Genomic DNA, 26,261 nt, shown 5'->3' with positions numbered 1-26,261 from the left:
TTCAGAAGTTATACTTTTCAGACAACGTCCTCCTCGTCTTTGCTCCGTCTCCTGACTGATGTTGGGGAATAGATTCATGCAGGAGACTGGAGTCTCAACAGAGGAGACCAGGGGAAGTAGCAATACATCTGGCAGCCAGATGGCTAAAGCTTAGCTTTCTTTCACATGGGCAGGCCATGCACAAAGATGACACACAGCTGACTCTTTCCAGCAGACAACACATGAAATTATAACTTTATTATTCACTTGACAGAAGCGGATCAACAGAAACATGTTCATTTTTTTCAAAGCTTTTTAACTTCTGCTTTTATCTCATAATTTTTGCTTATGTTAGCAGGAAATTGCAATATTTCTTCTCTTTCCTTTGAAACTTTTATTTTTAATGAATAAGGAGGACATGAACCAATCTATACTTGCAAATTTGACGTGTGGGCTACATAAATGATACAGAAACAAGATGTGGTAAACATTGTACGCCCAAGTATACCACAAGATGTAGCAGATGTAAAAGTGTTGCCAGTTTTGGACTATCCATGTAAGATATGCCCATTTTTTTACAGAGCATTCAAGCTAGGAATACTGTGGCATCATGCCACCTCACTATTCTGTATACAAGCTACGAAGACGGAAAGGGGGGTGGCTTTGTTGCTGCGCATTTAAGCCCTCAGGAGAGATAGTAAAAGAGCCAAATTGACAGTAGTAGAAAGACAGCCAGCACTGCGAATGCTGATGGTTTGGACATCACATGGATCTGATTCCAAAATGCCGACACACGATGAAAAATGAAGCACATTTTGCAGGCCTGGTGCAGATTAGTGTGAACAAGCAAAGGTGGCATTAATAGAGGTCTTTTTAACACTTTTAAGGCAAACTGTTCCTGTAAAAAGTCACCTTAACGAGTTTTGTTTTGTTCTTTCCTTAAAGTAACGGGTAGAAACAAAGCAGACTAACTTCGATCTCTGTCCCTTTAAGGGCATTTAATCAGTAGGTTTCTTTTACCCACCACCACAGTTATGCATGGCTCTGTGGTTTAGTGGAAGGCCATAAAACACTGAAAACAGATTCTCGCATTATATTCAGCCACGCACTAGAACTTCCTAAATCTTATCGCATATGTGATGTGGTTGCTTGCGAAACATCTGATAATTGAGGATACGTGATACTTTGACTTTTTAGCAAGGAAATGGTCACACTGTAGGCTCTGCTCTCTTACTCTGCAGCCCGTCACCACTGCTGCAAGACCACGGTGCACAAACTTTGATACAGACGTCCTTGCTACATGCAAGAGCAGCTCTTCAACTGCACTAATTTCAGCATGGGCAGACCTGGTCTCCGCCCCCGGCGGGCAGCCGGGGTGGAGGCCTGTGTAGAAATAGCCCTCAGTCATAAACATCCTACTGGCAAGCCAATCAAGGCAACTCATTAGAGAGGCTGTTTATCCCACACGTCAACCAGAGTAGTACTGCACACACGTTGAAGCACTGCACTGATGCTGCACTGTGTCCGGGTCAGATGAAAGATAAGTGGAATTCAATGAAATAAGTAAATTCACACACAAACAAAAACAATAATCTTGAATTCAGCTTTCTGTGTTTGTGTAGGAATCTGCCAACAAAGCTGTGAACAGCTGGTGAAAGTTAACCAGTGGCACTAATATTTAAATTCAAAGACAGCATAGTCGGCTTACGACCATGGAAACCAGAAGCTACTGCCAGCCTATCAGTATTGCTCCATTCAGGACAGCCCCATTTAAATTCAGCCGGTGTCCCAACTTTGCTGTAGCAACGTCTTCAGACAAAAGGGTCTGAGCGCAGACAGGAAGGAGCTTGCAGCTGCAGGATGCATCTGTTGGTGGCCCCGAGGAAGGATGCAGAGCACCCTTTATTCATACGAGATGCAGGGGTTTAAGAGAGATGGGTATCACTTTGTAGTGCGCAGGAGATCTTTCAACACAACTTCCCACATTGAGGTTGAGAGGGGAGCCACCAGCATGTCAACAAAAGCCACATTAAAATTCTAAATTCAATGCAAATTGGCATCACCTAATTCATAATCAGGGATCCTGTGTATTTTCTGGTCTCCATGGAGGCCACTCGTTCAGTCTGAAAATGCTTAGGCTGAAAGCATGCTGGGTACACAAAAATAAGCTGATTTAGTGCGATGCAGTCATGTCGTGTCTGGAAATAGCCACACAATATCCCCATCAAACATCTGATCTTCTGTGCACTAACTAAAAGTCTGACATCTGAATCCTAATTTTACTTAATAATAACAATGACATATTGTCCCAGTCTCACTGATCACAGGCTAGACCAAGAAAACCCTTCGACCAAACTCAGTCACACCCCCACACAAGCTAAGGAAGTATAAGCACACCTTGACAGGAAACGCTTACATGTACTCTCTGAAACTTCCTCCCTGCAGCTGTACGCATATTTCACCAATGAGGTTAAGGGTTGCAGGCGTGATTCCACAGGACATTGCTAGTTCCTGCCCTAAAATGTCAGTTCTGCACGGAAATGAGCTCAGTGCTTCCTCTGCAAAAAATCTTTTTTGTGTTTTCCTTCAACTGTTCCAAAAACCTCATTGTGAATTTGTGTCAGCTTATGACTTTTGTTAATTTTTGTGCAAAAGCAATGGCCTGGCAATGTGCTCAGAAGGAGCACACTGTGGTAAAAAGAAGCTGCGTGCTGACGCATGATGAGAGGATGCTAGTTTCAAATCTGATCAAATGTGTGAAATAGCTTTTCCACTGCAAGAGTTAGCGTCCAGATTGACAGCCGAGGTGCACACACTGCCTGGACGACATCTAAATGAAATGGCACGTAACACTAGTAAGAGATGAAAATCCACTGAGACACAAACAAACTCTGCTTCTGCTACTGCAGTGACATAAATCACAAGTAACCTTTAGCCTTGCGCATTCCTGCTTTCATCACAGCTTGACAGTGAGCTCCAGCTAAAAAGGGTTTACAAATCTATTTTTAAAAACCCTGTCTGTAATTTATCTCAAGATGCCAATTTTATCTTCTTACTTCAAGCCTGCAGTGGTGTGGTTTTCACTTTTTGTAAACCTCAGTGTCTGGCCACGATATTCTGGCAGATCTGCCGGTTCAAGTGACAGCAGATAGATTTTACACCGAGTTGTTAACATGTTACATTTCGCTTGCAACTCGGGCTGAAGTGATAAACTTGTGTAAGTGCAAACAGATCTTGACTGAGCAGCATTTTGTAAGATGGTCAAGGGTGTCTGAATCATTTCAAACAGGTGCTGGTCACTCCGGCAGAAGAAGGAGAGTTGATAAACACTTAAGAGGAGAGCTCAGGCGTCACATGCCATTAAGAATGCAATCCATGTAGCTATGTGAATATCAGCCATGACTGGTATTATCAAAGAATGTGGTAAAACATATGAAAAAGATATTTCACATCTCTTTAGTCTCATGTAAAATCACAGCGTGCATCTAAAAAACAGCGCATGCCATTTCTTTTGTACCTCTTGAAAACATACCGATGACACGTTTTGCGACCACAAACCAGCAACAGGACTCAAGTGTCACAACAAAGAAAATGCAAAGTATGACAACTGTACCTGACATTCAGCTGCTCATTCCACCGTCCGAGAGGTGCGCGAGTCTCAGAGAAACAAATAATGGGTTAAAAAGAACCAAAATGACAGCTCTCCGGCAGGCAACCAGTCTCACTCAGACATCCCCGCTGGCATCTCTGTCTGTTCTGTGAGGCAATGTGTCTCTGCCTCCTGATCAAACTACAGCAGGCGGCAGTCTTGCATCATTAACATGTCCTTATAAAGCAAGTCAATGAACATGTCCTTCAGTAAGGACAGATCCCAGACAACCACTGAGCAGGAAAAGACGGGAGTGTGCAGGGAGAGGGGGGGGGGCTCCCCTGTTGGTTTGTTTGTTACTTTTTTGTATGCATCCCCTGCACATGAGGTGCAAGGTTGCTGGGATTTGTGTGTGTATGAAACTGATTGTGCTCTTGTGCGTGTGTGCATGTGTGCATGTGTGCAAGGGAGGGGGGGGGGGTCGAAGAGGATGTGGAGGCGGACCCAGATGCTTACTCACCATCCACTTCACCATCCAATCATAAACCGGAGCCTCCTGGCAGCACAATACCTTCTGAACACACAGACCTTTCAGCAACTGTATCAAACACATCAAACTAAACCGTCACTTCTTACACAAATTACGAGCAGATGCAGCAGTAAACCCTCACTGTAGAATGTAAAGTACACTTGCAACACCGAGAACATAAGCCTAATTCACTGCAATGCGCTAATTACTCCATTCATTAGCAGTTAACACATGTCATGTTGAAAGTAAACAGGCTTACAGCTGGGCAAATACTTAGATTTAAGCTTGAGTTTTAGCTGTAAATGCCTGTGTGCTGTACCCTTTGTAGTCATAACACTGAGGGTATGTCAGTTCAAACAGCAGGCATCCTAAGGTTTGAATAAGGCACGAATACAGCCAACAGCATCTGCTTGCAAAATACCTGTTTCGAAATTCTGCCAAACTTACCCATTTGGGTAAGTGCATTTACACTTAGGGCTCCAAATTATTAAACAAATTGGCCAACAACATCGGGCTTATCGTCTGAGTGAACTGCATGTGAGAATGTTTTCTTACAAAAGTATGTGCGATCACAAATCTGTCACAAGATAATGTCCACATCAAGCTGATTTGCGAAAGTGGTAAGTGTTTTTTTCGAGATATGGATGGAAAATCTACTGCTGCCACACCTGTTCCTTCCTTCCTGCAGCCGCGCAGGCCAAAGATTCTGACTTTCTTGCAACACCGTGAATGTGAAACCAAACCCTCCCATGGCCCGCAAACCTCAAAACATGAATGAATCCACCCAGGAAGTGAGAAGTAACAAATATACGTTTGTTTTTCAGGGGGGAGATTTTGTAATAAACTGTCATAAAGCTAATGAGTGACCCACCTAGGCACAGGCTCATGCACCTTCCCATTATTTAAGATCAGAAAAAAAGCATAATTTAGAATAAGAGGATATTCAATGGCAGACTGAAAAAACATCCTCTCTGCTTAATGTCCCCATTGGAAAAGGACCGTACGGCTTTTATCACCTCTCTTGTTCAAATCTTTTCTCAGGCCTGGTGTCTGTCTTATCTCCAGAAAGCCAGTTTGTTAAGAGCCTTGTAAGAGCAATTGTAAGGAAGGGGGAAGTATTTCACCTGAGACAAGTTCTAAGCTTCCAGACGCATTAGAAATGAAATACATTATTAATGCTTTCAGATAGTCTTTTCATCTTTCTCACAGCACAGGGACACTGTTCCCAAATCAAAATGTTTCCCTAATCAATCACTGTTAAGTTAAAAATACCTCAGAGCTCAAAACAGCTCAAAGCTCTTGGGAAGATGAAATGATAACTAATTACAAATACACGGAGGCATGTTCTGGGTGGACGTACAGTGGAATATTCTCTTGAGTCCATTGATCAAATATGACACCTTGTGGTAAGAATTAACAACTGCATTTAGATAATGATCTAATTTCCAAAACACTTCTTTTCACTCAGACAACTATTCAATCACAATCAGAAAACAGTGCCCACTGGGAAATTAATTAATTTACATCAAATGTCCTCTGAGTAACTTTGGATATGACCAAGATTATAATTACTGGAAGGCATGCCTCCAAATATTTTGATATTATCAAAATTATTTTTACATCAAATATTTTTATCAGAATGCATGAAGCTCAAAAACATTTTTAAATGCTTCTTAGCAGGTCTTAAAATTATGGAAATGCAATTAAAGGAACAACAAGACATTGGGAGCAGTACAGCCTCACTGCTTCCAATGGAATTAAGATGATTAGGAGCAGCCAAGTGCTTGTAATCAAAAAAACTTGATTAACTGATAATTAGCAACCTTCTCTCTAAAAGCACTTTTGGCAATCTGCTGGTCTGGAGCATTCAGGTGTGTGTTAACACAATGCAAAGGAGGAAGGAGGGTTATGTAATTTATAAAGATTATGAAAATGTAGAAAACAAGCTGGTGTGCCAATTATCCCAGGAGTGGACATTGCAACAAATTCACCCCAAGGTCAGACCCTGCAATGCTCAGAGAAATCACAAAATAACCCAAGAGCTACATCTCAGACTCTGGAGGGCTCAGTTAGTATGTTAAATGTTAAAGTTTATGACAGTATGATTAGAAAAAGACTGAATGGAGTCTCCAGAGAAAGCTTCCTTTCTCCAAAAGACAATGGCAGCATGGCTTAGGTTCGCAAAGTCGCATCTGAACAAACCAAAAGGAAAACCACAATGTCCAAATGACAGCTAAAGCTTGCCTGAAACTGGGTCATGCAATGGGACAATCAATCAAGGTGCAATGGCCCAGTCAAAGTCCAAAGCTTAACCCAACTGACATGCAGGACCTTGAGATCAGATGCTTGCAAACTTATGCAACATTTCAAAGAAATGTGTGCCAAAATTGTAAGAGACTGATAAAGTCAAACAGCAAACAATTACTTCAAGTTATTGCTGCTAAAGGTGGATCTCTATAACCCATAGAATCATGGTGTGTGCTTAGTTTTCCACACACTGCTTCTGCATGTTGGCTTAGTTTTTGTTAAATGCATAATGACACAGTGTAATACATCATGTGTTGTTGTTCAAATGATCATGTATTTACCTAATTTGAAGACTTAATAAGGACCAGATAATCTTTAATTATGTCCTCCTGGCACAAGCATCCTCCACTGCAACCACTGAACATCCAAGGTATGGACATTGAGGCTGTGGATAGCTACAGGTACCTTGGTGTTCATCTGAACAACAAACTGGACTGGACTCATAACTCAGACGCCCTCTACAGGAAAGGGCAGAGCAGGCTGTACCTGGTGTGGAGACTCAGGTCGTTTGGAGTGGAGGGCCCACTCCTGAAGACCTTCTATGACTCTGTGGTGGCCTCAGCCATCTTCTATGGTGTGGTCTGCTGGGGGGGCAGCATCTCTGCTGGGGACAGGAAAAGACTGAACAGGCTGATCAGAAGGGCCAGCTCTGTTCTAGGATGCCCTCTGGACCCAGTGGAGGTGGTGAGTGACAGGAGAATGGCGGCAAAGCTGTCATCCCTGTTGGACAACATCTCCCACCCCATGCAAGAGACTCTGACAGCACTGAGCAGCTCCTTCAGTGGCAGGCTGCGGCACCCACGATGTGGGACGGAGAGATTTCGCAGGTCTTTCCTCCCCACTGCTGTCAGACTCCACAACAAAGACTTTAACTGATCAAACACACACATCCACACATGTGCAATAACACTAATGTGCAATAATCTTTTCTGGCATCGTTGTATTTTTACTCAGTTGTATATAGCATTTGTATTCTATTTTTATCTTATTGTATATTTTATTCTATTTTATTCTACTGTATATAGTATTGTATTCTATTCTGTACAGTTGTGTACTGTATTTATTCTTATTTTATTCTAATTTTTGCTTCATAACTTTTGCACTGTCCACTTCCTGCTGTGACAAAACAAATTTCCCACGTGTGGGACTAATAAAGGTTATCTTATCTTATCTGATCCCTAAGACCTTAGAACTGAAAAAAGTGTATTTTCTTTTCCACATAAAAGCATATTATGCTCTCTAGCTTCGCCTTAAGATTGAATTCTTTAATATTCCCATCTGCTGTTGATGGGACAGTTTACAGTGGGACAGTTCATTGAACACTGAGAGCAACCAAACAAAACTGGGTACGCTTAAAGTTTTATTTAACCAACATGTTTGTCTGAAAGCATACCTACGGTCAAGCAAAGACTCATTTCACCTGCACTGAATTTTTAATTCATGTAGATAGTAATGTGCTGTATAACTAAACATGCATATGGTAGATTATAAGTCCTAGCAGTTTTATTGCAGTCAGCTGTTATTTATAGTTTCATTATGAACATGAGGAAGGTGAACAGTCACAGCCATTTTATTGTGCAACTTCAGAAAATAAGAAAAGTAAAGAGAGTTGGGAGGTGGGACCCGCAACACCCCATCCCAAATTTGGCCCCCTCTCTGACTCACTTGACCTTGACTTGGCACAATACTCCCATAAATGATTGCAAATATGCATCCAAATCAATTTCAACAAGCAGCACTGGGACTTAAGGAAACTTGAACCTAGCTGAACACCTGTTTTGCATTTCTCAATCCCTATGAACAGATCTACTATAAATCATTTTGGAAATAAAGTCGGGGCTTTTCGTGGGGCATGTCCAAACAAACAACTTTTTCAATTACATGTAGGAGTTAAGTTTCTCATCCAGCCCTCTTATCAAGATAAACTGAGATTAAAAGGCTCATCATTTAGTCTCAGGCAGTTCAATCATCCAGGAGTTTCGTTCTATCATTCTTGATTAACTGATACTCCTGGTTTGATCGGGTCAATCAGAGGCAGTTTCAGTGCACCCCACCGCCACTCCCACCCCCACCCCCCCGCCATGACATGAGGTAAAGAGATATAAACAGAAGAGCCTGGAAGGATAACCAGCTGGAAGGACCAAAGTAAACAAAGGCCTTGACAACAACACAATACATCAAAGAACATCATGTGCTTTGTGCTTTTAGACTTTATATCAGGCCTAATAAAATCTTTACGCAGATGCAGCATGACCTCACTATTTGCCTATTATATACTGTAGATGCTATACATGCACATGTAAATACATGACGCGGTTTTAGATTATGTTTCTGTTAGTGGTATTTGTATGTAGAAGTATTTGTTTTGGTTCATTTTTCTGTCTTATGAGCGCTACCATAAAACACACCTATTATTAGTACATATCCAGTATTTGCATAAGTGATGCAAATGCATTACGCAGAGCATAATACATTGTTTTTCTCAAACCTTTTATCATTTGCATGCATGTACTGTAATGTAATTTCCGTGCAATCGTTGCACTGTAACAAATCAGGACATCCTAGAAAATATCTGTTTTTTATAAGCAAATAAAAACATAAGTTAACGTTTATCCATTTACGCATTTCCATAGTCATGAGCCCCAGCTGCCTATCGTGGTTTGCACAACTTCTTTTTTTATTATTCATCACTGTCAGCGCCCAAAACACCAGATTCAATGCACAATACAGTGCAGGCATGGAGAGATGGGGGGTGGGGGTGCCAAGCACATGTATGCCCCATCAGCCACACAAGCACATCATGAAAATATCCTTCACTGCGGAAGTCTAGTCCAAGCAAAAGTCCAAAATCCATATTTGCTGAAGATAGTAATCTAGAGGGATACTGGGGTCCAAAAACGGCACGAGTGCCAACTTTTTTTTAGCTGCCATGACTCGTGCAAGAAAAGAGCCGTAAACTTTAAAGCTACTCACCATTTCAGCACACGGTAGGTGAAAAAGCGACGGGCCAGTTAGGAAAACAGATTTTCGGAGCTCGGTTATTCCGGTGTAGACGTTGTCGACAAAGTGCACCGCTTTTTAACTATACAGATGGATGAAAAATATCCATTAATTTTTATCCTTTCTCGGGAGATTCTCGAGGAAAAGGATTTCATTATGTGAATGGAGACGCATGGCGCATGCGCAGTTTGCGACAACCCATCCACAGATGCTCTTTGCAGGAACCAAGATTTTTGACGTGCAAACTTCGCGTAAAAGATTTAAAAGGTTCATTGCTGTTATGCCACTTTGCAATTAAGCATTCTTATAATAGGTGTCATACTACTACTATTAATAAAATGAAAGCTTATATATAAACATTACAAATAAAATTAATACGCTGTTTAAGGAATTATAACCAGAAAAACACCAGTGAGTTCAATAAATATTGGTTGCTGACCATAAAGAAAATGTAAAGCTTTATATAATAGTATAGCTTTAGAAGTAAACATCTTAAAGTTAAATATGAGCGAGATAAGACGTGTTTCCTGCTTCATTCTATCTGTGCTGCTTGATAGTGTCCCAGAGGTCTATATTAAGTTTCCAGCGACTTTATCTCAGTTTATGGTAGGCTTTTTTTATCAGTCTCCATCTATTATCGTAATGTTCTTGTCACAAAAGGCCATTTGTGGTATAATTAGAAGTTAAATTAGGCCAAGTTATTAACAAATGCATAATAAATGTAGTATAAATCCCATGTGCGTTCCCTATATTACTGGTTGCAGTGATGTTTTGACATTAATAGTTTTGTTGCCATTGTTGTTGTTGTACGAAGACATGGCTGATGGGTTATAGAGCCCATTCATTGTCCCTGATGTGCATTTCAGAGGGCCCTTAGTTGACTAAATTAGACTATGGGAAAGCCTAACAATTAGTGCAAACCAAACAGATGAAACAATTAGTCTGAGAATGGGGAGTCAGGCTGCAGAAGCCCAAAGAACATAGTGCAAACAAAACCTGTGCTCCTTGTAAACACGAACCCAGGCGCCTCATTACCAACTGAATAGATGATGAGCTGTCAGGTAGCAAGTCTTGAGGACTCATGTCAATTTCCTTTAATGTTCTCAGCTACTTGTTAAACGTGAAAGGGGGTGGGTGAGAGTATATAAGGCTCCCCTGCTCTTCCAGAGGAGGAATTTGTCATTAACCGACCTAAAACATGCGCTCATGGGGAGCTTTGGGTGTTGCGCTCCATGCATCTTTGCTGGCGCTGCTGGCTCAAGGGATTCATAAATCCAGCGATGGGGTGTTTATGAGGCCGCTGCACCGTTTTGCCGTGATGGACCGAGGAACTGGATATCACCTGCCGAGCTACATGATGCAACTTTACAGGAATTTCAAGTCGAATTTTTCCGGTCTTATGGATACGATGGAGCAAGATGCCGCAAGACAAGCGGACACCGTAAAGAGTATGATGGCTAAAAGTAAGCTCTGGCTCATTGCTTCATAAAAATATTTGGTTTGTTTGTAATAAATGTGCAGGGAATTGTTTGACATTCGTGTTTTATAGCTTTGGTTCTGGTCAGATGTCTTCTCTACCATTAATAAATCATCTTAGATGTTAAGGGGGTTTCGTTTTTCTGTCAACACTGCGTGCCAGACGACCTCAGAGGTTTTCAATCCACATTCCGCTTAGGGGGTGAATAACCATGCAGGGATCAGCGTGTGAAAAGGCCGGTATCCTCTCTAATTCTCAAAGCAAACCTCTTCTTCGCTAAATAGGTGATGTTGATTAGATACCTCGCCAGACATCCCCCTATACAAATCTCTTGCTTAGCCAAATCAACAACCTCCTTCAGTTCTTTTTCGCACTTGGTTTGATTAAATTAGAGCGCTGGATTTAACGGTGGCACAAGCAGCCAGCACAGGACACCCCCCCAATCCCTGCTGCAGAATCTAATTTCACATCTCTGTAAAGTGTTAGAGTTACTACCTGTTTGTTTGACAGAGGATATGCAGAAGCCGTGAGAAGCAGGGATGTGTTAAGTGATTGGTTTCGGCTACGTGTTTGGTTTGAGTGGATTAATAGCGCGGGTGGTTTGCACTTTTGATCAAGAGTCGAACTCAACAGGCAGCGGGACAATACAAAAGTTAAATGTTTAAAAGGCGTTCATCCCTTAGATTAATCGCAGCCACACCTGTTTAGAATCACAATGGGTCTCTTTACAGATGTGGGAGCAGAGTAGGGTGTCCATGGGTAGCATAATGAATGGGTTATGTTGGGAAAAAGCATAAGCAGCTTTGATTACTGAAATCCTCTCATCATGAAGTTCTAGAGGACATATATTATTATTTTCTCACCAGATAAGCCTGCATGTTCATTAAATGTTTCATTTTTTAAATTTAACTGACTTCTGTTATGAGGTAAATAAACTTTCAATTGAACTGAAAAACATTTTAGGTTAAAATAATTCCTGTTGGCCGATTAAATCCACTAAACAAGCAAAACACATAAGGTTGAAGCTGTAGGCCTTCTTATTGATTTGCATCTTCTTTAATAAAGCTGTTACAGGCTGCACACTGAAAATGTCATGTCATAGTTAAGATATATGTTGCACTTATACCTTACATAAGTTTATTAATTTGGTAGGACCCTACATTATCAGAAAAGTAACCTTCAACAATCCAGTGATCACCTTTAACAAGCACTTGGAGATTTTGAGGAAGGAAAAACGCTTAGAGAAATAGATTTCCAGCAAAACCAGGCTAACAAAGTTGCAGCTATCTACCACCTGTGTGGTGAGGAGGGAAAGACAGCAATCTAATGTTTGGTAATATAATAATGGTGATGTTTTGTTTTTTTTAATTTCCCACACAGGTGGTTGTTTGTTGGTTTACATGCATCAGTAACACACAATAATGGTCCTGATTTTGGCATAATAATCAGTCATTATAATCTGTGTCATACAAAGTGCTCTTCAATTATGCTAATTCTTCCATTTTTGCTATATCAGATTTGACGTACAGACATAGATCCTGGGTGGCGACCTTTGACCTCCACACGCTGGGAGCTGACAAAGAAATCCAGGCAGCAGAGTTGAGAATCAAGCTACCTCGGACAATGAATGTTTCCAACATTAGTGTGGAGGTCTATCACCACCATGACCAGGATCAGCAGCTGCTGGCACTGCTCACAGAATCGTCACTAGTCACATCATCGCAGAGCTGGAAAGTATTCAACATGACAAATCCCCTCTTGAGCTGGCTTAAAGAGAAATCAACAACAAGAATTCGCCACAAGCGAGTGTCAAGAAGAAGGAAAGCGATAAAGAAAAGGCGAGGCCTGCTTCTTCCCGATGAGCTCGTTTATGAAGCAAGTTTGACAAAAGACCAGGATGTGAGTGACCGGGCCTTGCTGGTTATCTTCTCACACACAGGGTTTGATGAAAACTCAAAGGCTAAAGCGAGCTTACTCCATACAGCTGAACAATCCAAGTTCTTCTCCCCTGCTGAAATCAAAAAGAGGCGAAGGAGCAAACGGGGCCAGAGAGAGCAAACAGCAAGAACCCCACAGCTGTTCAAAAGAGTGAGCGAAAAATCACTCTGTCGCAAAGTGGACCTGTATGTCGACTTTAATCAGATTGGCTGGGGGTCCTGGATTGTCTTTCCTAAAAAGTACAATGCCTACCGCTGTGAAGGCTCCTGCCCTAGTCCTCTGAGAGAAGACTTAAATCCAACCAATCATGCCTACATGCAGGTGAGTGCCTATCTAGATTTTCTGTTCTTACACATATTCATATTATCATCATAGGAACATTGCATGCAGACCGTTTAAAAATTCATATGCACACAATCACTGGCAGATGGATGCATCAGGGACAATTTGGAGTTTGAGCCACTTACCACATCTATCTATCTATCTATCTATCTATCTATCTATCTATCTGTCTGTCTATCTATCTATCTATCTATCTATCTATCTATCTATCTATCTATCTATCTATCTATCTATCTATCTATCTATCTATCTATCTATCTATCTATCTATTTAAAGCAATTCTGCTAACTTTTAAAATACCAATTACTTCACAATGGAAGTGGCTGAACTGTAGCTAAACCACTAAAGTACAACTTATGGAAACAGTACTTCAGACTAATATGTAATAAAATAAACTTTACGTGATCAAAAATGATAACAACTATGAAAAATCTGCAGGCAAGCAAAAATACCACTTAACTCAATTTACCGGAAGTCCTCAGTGGCTCTTGAGTCAAATAATGTTTATCTAATTATGTAATGTAATGTATTATGTAATACATTATTAGTAATAATGTAATAATGTTTTTGTTCACTAAAAAGAAAAAAATTGAGACATTTAGCTACAGTAATGTGTTAGATCAGAGACATATCATTGTGAAAATGCACTACAAACTGGTCAAGTGTGTGGCGGTGGCTGTCTGATGGATGTCTTAACAATGTTAACTTGACACCAGTTAGGACTGAAGAAAAAGGGTGGAGGGCCTCTCCAAAGGGGTTTTACAAACAGTAGAGAACAGTAATGGTAAACTATATAAAAAAAAATATTCCTGTGTTTTTCTACCCATCTCAAATACTTGAATCACTATGCAAATATGAATCATAGTTACTAGTTTTTTTGTGTGTTTTTTTTTGTTTTTTTACATTTGTTCATTCAGTACTTCCCAGCAGCAAACAAGCCCAAGGTTAGCCACTGAGGTGTGACTTAGAAATACTGGCAATGGTTAATATGTAACATCAGCTGCAAACGAATAAAAAAGAACAATTTAACATTAGTTAGAGTTTCTATAGTCCCTGCTGTAGGGAATTAGAAGAGAGGGGTTGAGGCAAGGTAAATAAACAGATGCAAAAACATCACATTCTTTTGACTTTTGTGTGGCAAACTGGTCTGTGGGTTGTTAAAAACAACCAAGAGAGCCCTGGAAGGGTCAAATTTTCTACGTTCTTGTACAGTGTTACAATGTTACAATGAAATAATTGCCATCCATCCATCCATTCTCTACCACTTATCTTTTTCAGGGTCACAGGGGGCTGGAGCTTATTTCAGCTGTCTTAGGGCGAGAGGCAGGGTACACCCTGGACAGGTCGCCAGTCTGTCGCAGGGCTATGATAATTGTTTTATTATTTTTTGTTTTGCTAATTTAGTAAAACATGAGGATTTGAAACTTTTTATGATAACAAATCTGTTTGTACTCCCTTTCCACACTATGAAAAAGGGAAAAACAAGATATCATTTTTTAATCTCAAATATGACAATTATTTATCAGAACGTCTGTGGTTTAAAGTGGTTCAAAATATTATGTTAAACACAACAAAACGTATAACAAATAGCTTAAATGAACAGAAATGTTCAAAATACAACAATCAACAAAGCAAAACAACTTACTAAATTAAGTGAAAAGCTGAATAGCAAATATCAGATGACAGTAAGTGGCTCAGTATGTCAGTAAGCTAAGACAGGATAACGCTATTACCAGATTTCTTTAAAGAACTGCAGTTATCTACAACTGACCTAAAGCCTCTCTCTTTCTTTTTCCAGAGTCTCCTGAAGCATTTCCACCCCGACAGAGTGGCCTCACCCTGCTGTGCACCAACCAAAATGAGCCCACTGAGCATGTTGTACTATGAAAATGGAGAGATGCTCCTTCGACACCACGAGGATATGATTGTGGATCAGTGCGGGTGCCAGTGAAAGCTAAAACCAGCTGCAGAGCAGGCTTAACACTGTACAGAAATTCTTGACAGAACCAAGTAATTTCTGAATATAAAATAAAATAAAATAAAATAAAATAAAATAAAATAAAATAAAATAAAATAAAATAAAACATTTATACAGAAGGAAGAAAGCACTGCAAGACTGTGTCGGAGAGTTGTACAGAGACAACATTTTGATGTGTGATGTAGGCTTTGGTTTGTTAGAATAGTTGCATCTTGAGATGTACCAAAATGTGAACTCAAAAATGGGGTTCACCTATTGTCACAAACTGAAGTTCATTCACTTTAAATTATCAATTGTTATAATTGTAAATATTTAATGGTAATGCTGATTAATATTTCAGCACAGTTTTATTGTTGACTACCATTTGTGTATATTGTTATAATGGCTATTTATATTGTTATATTATTGTAAATATTAAAATAAAATTACTTATATGTACATGTTGCACCCTTAATATGTATTTTGTTATGCTGGTTAAAAATTATATGGTGTCTAGTTATATGTTTTTTAAGATGCTACAGTTTCATGACAAATAGCATGGTGAAGCTTATGTTTAGCAACAGGATTGTGTGTGAACTGTTTCACAAAAGCACTCACACTCAAAATAGGTGGACTTTTCTAGCTGTTTCAGTCATCTACAGTAAGTGACTGCCAAATTCCTCTTACATTCAAAATAAAGCATTGTAAAAGGAATATCCAGCCAACACTCTAAAGTTGCAGTTTGTTGTAACAATGCTAAACTAGGTTCTATTCTTCTAAAGCAATAGAGCTCATTGTATTCAAATCCTTTGAAAATATACTGACTAACCAGGAACTTGCCAGATTCATGACTATGGCAGAGGTCAGACTGGCAATAGCTGACCAGGACACAGAGGTAAGACAACATTTAACTTCGTAATATCAGTTTCCACTCAGGCAGATGTGGTTATAACTATTTAATTATAGTTGAATTAACCAGCAACTATTTAAAAAAATCTTTTATACGTGTTTAATACATTTTAAATATGATTTAAGTTATTTAGTTGTGGTATTTGCGCCTTATTACTTATGGAATTCGTGTATAACGCTATTTTTTTGTTTTATATTTTAAATTTTCGTGTTCTGCAATTTCAAAGCGCAGGACTGACGCTCGTGAATATCACGTCTGTTAGCTAGCAAGCTGACCGAAGCTCATGTTTCCCTAACCGAAGCTAAGCATTAACTTGCTTTTGCATTGTTTGATAACTTCTTTGCTTATATGAGGTGATGCTAATGTATCGTACTGACCGAAAAAATAGCGCAGCAGCAAACAAGTGAGCCAGCCTCTCCCCTGGTTAAAAATACACACTCGTTAAACTTGCCTGGTGAGTTGAGAAGCTGAAGCTAAGTTAGCTAACACCGGCAGCTGCCCGTTTTGGTAACACTAGCAGGCTTGAGGTAAGTGACTTTTTTGACACAGAGCATATCTATATGTCTGTCATTGGGGGAAATTATATTAGTCTGGAAGTGTAGGTCTGACGTAGGTCTAAAGATTTTTATGTTAGCATACATGCTTTGTTTACTAGCTTTATGGTTAACCAGAAGTGAAAAGTGATCTTCATGAAGGCTCCACTGAAGCAGCGTTTCTGGGGTTTTATGTTACTGTTTCCACTTTGGGGACTTAATGCGTTTTAATATTGAAGGGCAAAAGGTGAATTTTTCTCAAGTACTCTGTAATTCAATGTAACAAATGTTTTATAAGTTGCCTTTAATATTACTTTACCACAAATTAACAGATAGTTTCAAATTAATTTAATTTTGTTTTAATTTGAGGAACAGCACTGTGTCTTTTTCTAGATCTGGAGAAAGCATATGATAGGGTCCCAAGAAAGGAACTGTGGTACTCTTAAGAGGAATTCAGGAGTGATAGAGAAGTATGTTAGGTTGGTGTAGGACATGTATGAGGACAACAAGACAGTGGTGAGGTGTGACAGAAGTGAGAGATGGGTTAAAGGCAGAGGTGTGATTCATCAGGGATCGGCTCTGAGCCCCATTCTCGTTTGCACTGGCAATGGACAGGTTGACAGGTGATGTCAGGTAGGAGTCCCCCTGGACTTTGATGATTGTTTAGAAGTGGAGATATGCACTAGAGAGAAGAGAAATGAAAGTCAATAGAAGAAAGACAGATTTCACGTGTGAGAGAGAGACAGGTGCAACAGTGAACCTGTAAAGGCAGTAAATGTAGATGACTTTAAATACCTGTGGTCAACCAAACAAAGCAACAGAACAGACAGTGGACAAGAGAGCTGAAAAGCAAGGGCAGTTTGATAGTGTGGGTGGAGACCAGTGTTGGGGGGATGTGTGACAGAAACGGCAAGCAGCAAGAGTGAAAGGAAAGGTTTACAAGATCTTAGTGATACCTGTTATGATGTATGTTTTGGAAATAATACTGCTGAAAAAGAGAGGAGGCAGAACTGGAGGTGGCAGAGTTGAAGATCTTAAGGTTTTCATTGGGAGTGATGAGAATGGATAAGATTAGAAGTGGGTATATGAGAGGGACAGTTGAGGTTGAGCAGTTTGGAAACTAAGATTGAGAAGCAAGGCTGGAATGGTCTAAACATGTACAGAGGGATATACTGAACAAAGGATGCTGAATGTGGAGCTGCCAGGCAGGAGTAAAAGAGGAAGACCACAGAGAAGATTTATGGATGTAGTGAAAAATGGCATGCAGAGAGTTTGTGTGACAGAGAAGGATGCTAGAAGTAGGGTGAGATAGAGGCAGATGATCCACTGTGTCAGCCCATAAAACAGTCACAAGAAGAAGACAACTCAACTGTTTAACCTGAGCTGTCTTTTGTTTGTGACTACTGGAACAAATAAAAAAATCCTTGCTAATTTTTCTGATCATTTTTTATTTTTTGATTGTTGATAATCATTTTTTTGAGTACAAATTAGTGCTAAACGAACAGAACTAGTAATAAAAACTTAACCAGTTCAGAATGTAAATGTAGATAACCAAACAACTAAGACCTTAATATTGTGCCAGTGCTACGTTTATTAAGCTAGAAAAGAATATGAAGAAGAATATGAATCCATCTGACTTCGTGCTGTTAATACACTTGGAGGTCAGGCCTTTACATTAAATTCTGTTAGAAATTGCCTTGTGTAAATAAAACCAGAAGTGCACAAAAATTTGGAGTGTGTCCACGTTAAACAACTAAAGTGAGACATTAATCAGTACTAGCAATCTTTAATGAGATTTAGCCTTAGAAGGTTCATTTTTAGCCTGTGGCTAAAGATAAAACAGGCATCGACTGTGTTGTGCTGACTTCAGTGGGATGTCAGCATGGGCAGCAGCTTTGACTGATAGTGTAGTTACGATTTTATCATCTTACCATTTATATGTGGAGGTATGTGTAATGTTGCATTGTGTCTCTTAGGAAAAGTTAAAGCAGAAAAATGGCTGAGGCTGTTGCAAAAGTGGCCCGGAGGATTAATGCTACCGTAGAGGAGGGAAAAGATAGTGTGGGTAAGATACACTTTAACATATTCTTTCCTTTGTCTCTCACTTAATCTTTGTTCAGAGCATATAAATGAATTTGTTGTCAGAGATAGTACCAGCAGGTGGCAACATAGGCTTAAATTTGACGGCTTCATAACTTGAAATGCCAGAATGTAATAATAAGAATAGTAAGTAATAATGTGTAATTGTCAGACTAATTATAGATTTACACTGTGTTAATGTTAATGTTTGATTATTTTATAACTATGTTCTTCTTCTTCTCCGCAGACCTGTCAAAATGCATGCTTGCTTCTTTCCCAGACGGTGTGTTCAAGGTCCTGAGGACTGTCACAGAAAACATCCGAGTTATCACATTGGCTGACAATGAGATGAAGGTCGTTTCTAGCAAGTTCTTTACAACTTTCACTCAGCTCAGAGGTAAAGGATTTATTTTTTATTAATTATTTAATTTTTTAAAAGCTTGTGCTTTAGTATACTGTTAATCTCACATGCTGTTCACCTCACAAACGTTGACAGAATGTCTTCGTGCTCTGATGGGAAAAACAGCCAAGCAATCCTTCGATTTACTCGTGTCTTGAAATACCTTGCAGAACTGGACCTGCAAGGAAATCTGCTCACCAAACTGCCCGATTCTGTGTCGGAAATGAAGCATCTGACCAGCATCAACCTGGCTAATAACAAGTTCTCCATCTTCCCTGATAAGCTTACTGAAATAGCCACACTGGAGCGTATTGATCTTCAGGGAAATAGCCTTACTGGTAAAAAAAAAAATTGTTAATGTATCCTCTTTGTCAGAAAGGTACATATTTACACGTCTCAGTCTTTTTGTCTTTAAATTTTCCTCTACAGAAGTACCACTGGAGAAGTTGTCTGACATGCCATCGCTGAAGTGGCTGAATGTGACGTCAAACCCTCTGGACTCAAACACAAAGTCAGCTCTGCAGTCTCCTCACAAATTTGACATTTTGTCAACAGCAGAGTCCTAAAATGAATGATAAATGTATTTCACCTCCTGTAGCATGGAGCTGTGTGCCTTTAATTGCTTAAATTGAATTAGTTTTGTGTTACAGGTAGAACAAAAATACTTCAGGATATCATTATACTGTACAAGCAACAAAAACAGAGTTGTGCGGAGACCTCTTTCTTTGACTTTTCAATGCTGCTGGGAACCCTGTAGGCTCTACTTTTGGTATTAAGACTTCTGGAAATTAAATCACTCATTCTTGATACACCATTTGACATTGTTTCTAATTATATATTTATTATGGCTTATTTATTGTTTTTGATAGAGGAAAAAACAAATATACTTTGAAAACTAAGCAGTCTCTGTGTATTTGTCTTTTTTTACCTGGTAACTTTGCTGAGATGGTTATGTTATATACAATACTGAGTTTGTATTAAATGGCACAGAAGTACAAGTGTTCAGGACTGCTTTTAAATCTTTTCATGTTTGAAAAGTCTGATAATTGTACACTTACACACCACTTTTATTTTTATTTTTTTACCATTTTGGGTGAGTGTTTTCTTATCCAAATCAAGGATCTAAGAACAGATTGTATTGAGTATCAGTGAAACACTTGGCTATGCAAATAAAACTGACTGGAAGCTAAGATTGTACCTGAAAAATGCTTTGCAAGAAGAAACATTTGGCTAAATATTATACATGCAAAAATAAAATCTAAAGAATTGGACTAGAACATAGATTACAGCTGGAGCAATAATTCAAACAAGCAAGAGAACAGCAATTGCTTAGATAATCAGTCTGTACACACAGAATGTCGTCTGTAGTTCACCCTCTGAGTGCAGGTATTTCTCACACAGGTAGATACAGTATGATGAGCTCACAGAATAACATCCTTTCAAGATTCCTGAAGGTATTGTAGCCACTTTCAAAGTTGGATAATTCCAGTTGACTGTATAAATATTAGTCAAGTGCTTTAACCTTCCATATATAATAGAAGCTCCAGAAGACGGAGACAGGTGCTCAGAAGAGCAATTCAAAGTATTTTACTCCTCAGGAACACTAAATAGCATCCCTGCTGAGTCTGGATTATTTCACCTGATGTTTGAGCAGAGAGTTTCAAGTCTGCGTGTATCATTAGAAAACCAAGAAGATCTGGTGAACGAATAATCCAAATAAACCTTTTCTATGGTGAAAATGGGTTTGAATACACATAATTTCTGTTGGGAGAAGTCATCAAATACATCTACATCTACAAGTCTGCCAAAGGAGAGTGTTCTTTAGACATTTAGCCTGGTGGCAAGCTTTCAGTGCCACGTGACTTGTCTGCTTCCCAGAGTGTGACCTTGCACTCAGCATCACGCTCCTCTTTAATTCACTGTTTTAATTACCGTACCTATAGGCAGAGAAGCAGTCTTTCTTTGGTGCTATTGTGCAGTTTGACAGGTTATATTAAGCTGTTTTTGGCACTGCACATTTTAGTTAGGTTTACAGCAGGATTTTTCATATAAATAGCTGAAAGTTAATACTTTATATATGATAAAGAACTGTACAGTTACATGAATTTAATATAGAAATTGCACGACAAAGGTATAAGCATAGAACTCCTGCACGTGTATTTTGTGTTTTTCTTCCTTTTTTCCCATAAGGTGCTTTAATGCACTTTTACTCTGACACAACAATGACACTACTTTTTATTTGGATAACAATATATGAATGAAATGCATGATTTAAGTGAGATAAAAAAGTTCAGCCAAAACAAAACAAGCAAATGAAAAAAATAAATAAATAAAACTTTGGTACAAAAGATTAATATAAAAACTTAAAGGCATTCAAGTAGAAAAGGACTCGGCGCTCAAATGTATTACATAAGCATGCAAAAATCAAAGCTAATTTAAATCTTTTTTCTCAGTGTTTCCAAAAACCAGCTCATAAGTATGTTATCAAACAGTTAAAGTGAAACTTGAGATGTAAGAAGTCACAACACTGCACACCACCTAATCCTGCCGTGTTAATTGGCTTACAGCTAACACCTGTCAGCTCCATCTGTTTTTCTGTGAAAAGAACTCTCGGGAGCCACAGCTTGTAACGGGGAAATGGAAAACAAATCACTTCACACACAGAGAAGGCAGAAACTTCACGTCTGTGCTGCAGAATGCATGTGGCAGCCACGGAGAAGTGGTAACAGAAAGGATTAGTTGCTGATTACTATTCTGAGCAACTCTGCTTCACACGGGTTACTTTTGTAAGCTACAGATGCCAGTGCTAGATGTGATTTGAGCACAGCAGCCATACAGGAACAGGCAGAAGCCAGCATGGTTCTGTCACCAGGTGTTTACACCTTTCCCACAGCAACCCCATTGTCAAATACAGGTAGTTGTCTGGGTTCTAACCCCATAGGCTTAAGAAGTGCGCATGTCTGCTCCCCTTTCTTACATGACTGCCTGTCTGCCGGGAGCTTCTTAGTCCTGCTGAATTAGTGAACAGACCACACTTGGAGGGGTTTAAACCAACAGCAGACATGAGCTTTACCATCGAGGAGAAGGGCAGGCCGAACACCCAGGAGTACAGGGTGTATTTCAGTAAGCACAGCTCTTTGAATGAACTAGTTTGACTGTTTGTGGGAAATCATTCCTTTATGGATTCTGTATAGTGTAATAGCTGCTTGCATAACGTGTAGCGGTATCACAAGAGCACTAGTGTTAAATAGATGTAAAGTTGCCATATTATTTATTTGACTAGGGAGATGAAACTGTGTAATTCTTTTCATAGAAAACTCTGAGGGCAAATACATCTCTCCCTTTCACGATGTACCCATCTATGCAAATGAAGCAGAGGTGAGCATCATGTGTGGCTGTTAGTCTTTTGGGATATTAGAGAAGAACTTATATCATTGAAAACCTGCTGATTGTGCCGTATTTTGTCTTGCAGGTTAATTTATTTGCATTTTTTAAAATACATATGTCCTTATTTTGACTATTTTGACTATTTAGACAAATCATCGAGTAGATACCAAAAACTGTGGTAGCTGCTGGGTTTCTCTTCAAACTCCTTAGACATAGGTGCAATGATCTGTATCCTTCCTTAGATAACCATTATGCCAGTCTATAAGTAGCACAATAAGCCACTAGGAGAATTCATCATCAGGTACAACAGTAACAAAGCTATGTCTCTTACCACTTTTAGAATATTTTTCATGCCATTGTTGAAGTTCCAAGGTGGACAAATGCAAAGATGGAGGTACATAACATATCTTGCAAAAATATGTATTTGTTGCTTTCTAAGATCATATTTGTGGTAATGTAGTGACTACAATCTAAGTCAGTGCTTCCTTCTATTTTTAGTTTTGTACTTAATGTCTTTGTTTCACAGATTGCCACTAAAGATCCTCTCAATCCACTGAAGCAAGACGTGAAGAAGGGCAATCTTCGTTATGTAGCAAATGTGTTTCCCCACAAAGGTTATATCTGGAATTATGGAGCTATACCGCAGGCGAGTCCCACTCAGATGATATATGTACAGCAGGAAACTAGGCCATGCCTCTGTTCAATTAACCCCATACTCTTCTCCTTAACAGACATGGGAAGACCCCAACCACAAGGACAGCGACACAGGATGCTGTGGAGACAATGATCCCATCGATATATGTGACATAGGAAATAAGGTACTGGAACAAGTCTGACTGAAGAGACTTACTGAAATGGTGCTTTTTGCAGCTTTTCCAAAACAGTATCTTTAATCCTCAGGTGTGCTCTCGAGGAGAAGTAATCAAAGTAAAGGTGTTGGGAACTCTGGCTTTGATCGATGAGGGTGAAACAGACTGGAAGGTCATAGTGATCAATACTGAGGACCCAGAAGCTGGCAGTTTTAACAGTAGGGATAACTTAAAAATCAAAGTTGTTTATGTTGCTGGAAAATATGCGAAGACTCTGCGAACTTTTTGGAATTAAATTTTTTTTTCGTTTTCTCCATTTCATGCAGATATTGATGATGTGAGGCGACTTAAGCCCGGATATCTGGAGGCAACTGTTGATTGGTTTAAAAGATACAAAGTACCAGACGGGAAACCTGAAAATCAGTTTGCTTTTAACGGAGAGTTCAAGGACCGGGTACAGCGTTCAGCATTTTAGGCTAGGTCTTGGTTTGACATCTGACTACACTTCTGATATTATATTTTTAGCTATACTGAATCTGTCCCAATACATACATGATTACATTTTCAGTTTAGAGACATACAGCTGGGGATGTTGCTTTGATTTTGTATTTCTTTTGTATTCTCCAGGACTTTGCCATTGAAACAGTGAAGAGCACAAATGAGTTTTGGAAGGCACTGATTGCTAAGATGACCAATGCCGGCGAGTTAAACTGGTAAACAAGTTGATTAATTTGAAAAACAAAAAAATGCTGTGTGCAAATATAAAGCTCAGTAACATTATGTGACAGATGCTATTAGAGGCACTTCCTGCCCTAATTTTCTCCAGCCAATGATTTGCATTGCATAGATGATAGAGCAGGAAGACAATAAAATATAATGTACAGTGTTGTGAAACAGCATTTGCCCCCCTTCCTGATTTCTTCATCAAACAAACTTTAATATTAGTCAAACCGAGGGACTGCAAAATGCAGTTTTTAAACAATTTTATTTATTAACAGGAACATGCTACCCAAACTTACCTAAATAAGAAACAAGGAAGGGGGCAAATACTTTTTCACAGCACTGTAGCTGCTTTGGTAATGTGTTTCTTAGCGCAAGTAAAACAGTAGGTAAACACTATAAATATGTGCACTTTTTGGGGTGAGAAAGACATGTGTATAGGCAGAAAATTGCTCAATTTAAAAAAGTCTTCCTTTCTTTGATTAGCATGAACACCAGCGTTTCAGATAGTCCGTTCTGCTGCTCTGCTGGGGATGCCGAGGCAGTAGTTAAGTCTGTAAGTCCATTTTATTTTTAAATTCATGTTAGCAGTCATACCTTCCTATTTGATTAGTGAAGAAACTGGAAACAGAGAAATGCTAAAGGCGGTTTCTTTCATTTCACTCCAGCTGCTCTCTATAAGAGTAATGTTTTTGAGATCAAAAAGAAACCAGCATCTAATGGCTTCCTGTAAAACAGAAAATAGGCCCTCAGAACTTGGCAGCATTTAATTAGTCTATTAATGACATGCACATGTATTCCTCATGAACTTTAAAGGTGATTAGTTAAGCAAATAAATATATCACCATTTAATCATTTCACTCCTGCAGGCATGTGCTTTTGGAGATGAAGAACCTATTCCAAGTTCAGGTGGGTGTTTATAGATATTTGCAGCAACTCTGTATTGTTGCTTCATGGAACTTAAATCTTATGTTTTACTTTTTTCAGTTGACAAATGGTTCTACTATGACCAGTGAGAAGATACAGCCTGGGTGGAAACAGGAAATATGTGAAGTCTTCCCACATCCCTCCTTCCTTGATTCCTGTGGATTTGATGTGTCTTGGTTACTTCATATAACATTTACTTGCTTGGTTGTTCAACCTTCATTGGCTGATGTGGGTTTTTTAAAATCCAGATCACATGAAAGCTCTCATTATTTTTTGTCATTTAACTTAATGGGAAATTAATACAATTTGATTTTACTTTGAAAAATAAACACTATATTAAACCATGTCAACACAATAATTATATTGTCATTATCATTTATACCTGTGCTTATCGAAAGAATGTGGCTCTAAAGTGGATAACAGCATTTGATAAGACAGACGGAAAGAAAAGGCATATAAACCCATTCCTTTACAGTCTTACATTCAATAATTCATTGGGTTATATGACAATATCGGCGATTCTACTACATGATGTATGTACCGTTCCTAAGATGTAATACCTGTTTAAGATTATAAATGACTTCCTATTAAAGCCTTTAGCTGTGAGTGAAAAGGTCTCATGCTGTTTTTTTCTGCAGCGTGCAATTAAACAGTCAGTTCCAATAAGAACTGAAGGCATTTACAATGTGGTTAGAAACTATACTTGCAAATAAAGGGTGCTCCTAAACGGTCAAGTAATAGAGGCCCTAGTGCATAATGTATGTGTAACTTAAATCAGATATGTTGAAACACTAAATATAGTTTATATAATATTATAATATGGTCAAGATATTCAAAGACTACCTCTGGCTGTGTCCTGCTTTTGCTAGAACAAGTGCATATCTGAACCCGGGAGCTCTTGCACCCCAAACGAGAAGCAGACCCCTTAAAAATGAGCAATACAACAGATATCACCTTATTGTGAAAGTCTGCAAAACGTTTGCACAGTTTGTAAAGAAAAAGCCCTGCTTTCAAGAGCCTGCGAACCTTCAAACATTCTTTTACTCAAACTATTATTGAATAAAATCATGTGAGAGGGGAAGAAGAGCTGTTAACGACATGTAGAAGTAATAAATGTATAATAACATACATCAGCTTCTTTTTTCATTTTTAAGCCCTGCTTTGGGTTCTTGGGTTCTTCTTTGAACATACTCCAAGACGAAAGATTAGAGTTTTATTGAGCTATAAATTATTCATTGAGACTGGAGCAAAGCAGACTTTACAAGCACAGTATTTATGGGTAGAGTCTTACTCGTCTTGCTTTATGAGTAAAGGAACAAGCTGCAACAGCTGCCAAATAAAGGTATTGGAGTATAAATACCATAATTTCTTCTTAGTT

At 39.1% G+C, this 26,261-nt stretch overlaps 4 protein-coding genes across 7 annotated transcripts in view; 3 read left to right on the top strand and 1 right to left on the bottom strand.

The window, feature by feature from the left end:
- Positions 1-9,565, bottom strand: part of pald1a (phosphatase domain containing paladin 1a) — a 59,280-nt gene extending 49,715 nt beyond the window's left edge. Inside the window, exon 1 of one of the 3 annotated variants that reach the window (XM_013269507.3) lies at positions 9,378-9,565. The gene's annotated coding sequence lies outside the window, so the exon portion shown is untranslated. Of the gene's footprint in view, positions 1-3,592; positions 3,939-9,377 lie in introns of those variants that run through there. The other 2 variants (XM_013269508.3, XM_013269506.3) reach the window with 2 other exon arrangements.
- A 1,008-nt stretch (positions 9,566-10,573) lies between these two features.
- ndr2 (nodal-related 2) lies at positions 10,574-15,519 on the top strand. The gene is made up of 3 exons (XM_003441806.4): positions 10,574-10,867; positions 12,398-13,140; positions 14,960-15,519. Exons 1-3 carry the CDS (start codon positions 10,603-10,605, stop codon positions 15,110-15,112), a joined length of 1,161 nt encoding a protein of 386 aa, XP_003441854.1. The 5' UTR covers positions 10,574-10,602; the 3' UTR covers positions 15,113-15,519.
- A 291-nt stretch (positions 15,520-15,810) lies between these two features.
- Positions 15,811-20,077, top strand: lrrc20 (leucine rich repeat containing 20). 2 transcript variants are annotated; one of them, XM_005471378.2, is made up of 5 exons: positions 15,811-16,013; positions 18,538-18,626; positions 18,888-19,037; positions 19,211-19,378; positions 19,470-20,077. In XM_005471378.2, the coding sequence occupies exons 2-5, from the start codon at positions 18,557-18,559 to the stop codon at positions 19,604-19,606; spliced, it is 525 nt and encodes a 174-aa protein (XP_005471435.1). In that variant the 5' UTR covers positions 15,811-16,013; positions 18,538-18,556; the 3' UTR covers positions 19,607-20,077. The 2 variants fall into 2 exon arrangements, with proteins under 2 accessions (XP_005471435.1, XP_005471434.1); XM_005471377.4 differs by lacking the exon at positions 15,811-16,013 and adding an exon at positions 16,261-16,555.
- A 1,569-nt stretch (positions 20,078-21,646) lies between these two features.
- Positions 21,647-25,488, top strand: ppa1a (inorganic pyrophosphatase 1a). Its single transcript, XM_013269427.3, has 12 exons — positions 21,647-21,912; positions 21,989-22,163; positions 22,354-22,418; positions 22,768-22,821; positions 22,954-23,073; positions 23,159-23,245; positions 23,328-23,454; positions 23,563-23,690; positions 23,864-23,949; positions 24,443-24,512; positions 24,826-24,865; positions 24,944-25,488. The coding sequence occupies exons 2-12, from the start codon at positions 22,103-22,105 to the stop codon at positions 24,970-24,972; spliced, it is 867 nt and encodes a 288-aa protein (XP_013124881.1). The 5' UTR covers positions 21,647-21,912; positions 21,989-22,102; the 3' UTR covers positions 24,973-25,488.
- Positions 25,489-26,261: the final 773 nt, after the last annotated feature.

The sequence above is a fragment of the Oreochromis niloticus genome, linkage group LG8 (assembly GCF_001858045.2).
Source record: "Oreochromis niloticus isolate F11D_XX linkage group LG8, O_niloticus_UMD_NMBU, whole genome shotgun sequence".
Taxonomy (NCBI): Eukaryota; Metazoa; Chordata; class Actinopteri; order Cichliformes; family Cichlidae; genus Oreochromis; species Oreochromis niloticus.
The sequence above is the reverse complement of the archived record's forward strand: the minus strand, read 5'-3'. Positions and strand labels throughout refer to the sequence as shown.

Bases quoted from the DNA above. Each gene is read 5' to 3' on its own strand.
- ppa1a (XM_013269427.3), top strand. From the start codon at position 22,103: ATGAGCTTTACCATCGAGGAGAAGGGCAGGCCGAACACCCAGGAGTAC. The intron at 22,164-22,353 runs GTAAGCACAGCT...TTCTTTTCATAG, and splicing joins GGAGTACAGGGTGTATTTCA to AAAACTCTGAGGGCAAATAC. The intron at 23,246-23,327 runs GTACTGGAACAA...TTTAATCCTCAG, and splicing joins TATGTGACATAGGAAATAAG to GTGTGCTCTCGAGGAGAAGT.
- ndr2 (XM_003441806.4), top strand. From the start codon at position 10,603: ATGCGCTCATGGGGAGCTTTGGGTGTTGCGCTCCATGCATCTTTGCTG. The intron at 10,868-12,397 runs GTAAGCTCTGGC...TTGCTATATCAG, and splicing joins AAAGAGTATGATGGCTAAAA to ATTTGACGTACAGACATAGA. The intron at 13,141-14,959 runs GTGAGTGCCTAT...TTCTTTTTCCAG, and splicing joins CCAATCATGCCTACATGCAG to AGTCTCCTGAAGCATTTCCA.
- lrrc20 (XM_005471378.2), top strand. From the start codon at position 18,557: ATGGCTGAGGCTGTTGCAAAAGTGGCCCGGAGGATTAATGCTACCGTA. The intron at 18,627-18,887 runs GTAAGATACACT...TCTTCTCCGCAG, and splicing joins GGAGGGAAAAGATAGTGTGG to ACCTGTCAAAATGCATGCTT. The intron at 19,038-19,210 runs GTAAAGGATTTA...AATACCTTGCAG, and splicing joins AACTTTCACTCAGCTCAGAG to AACTGGACCTGCAAGGAAAT.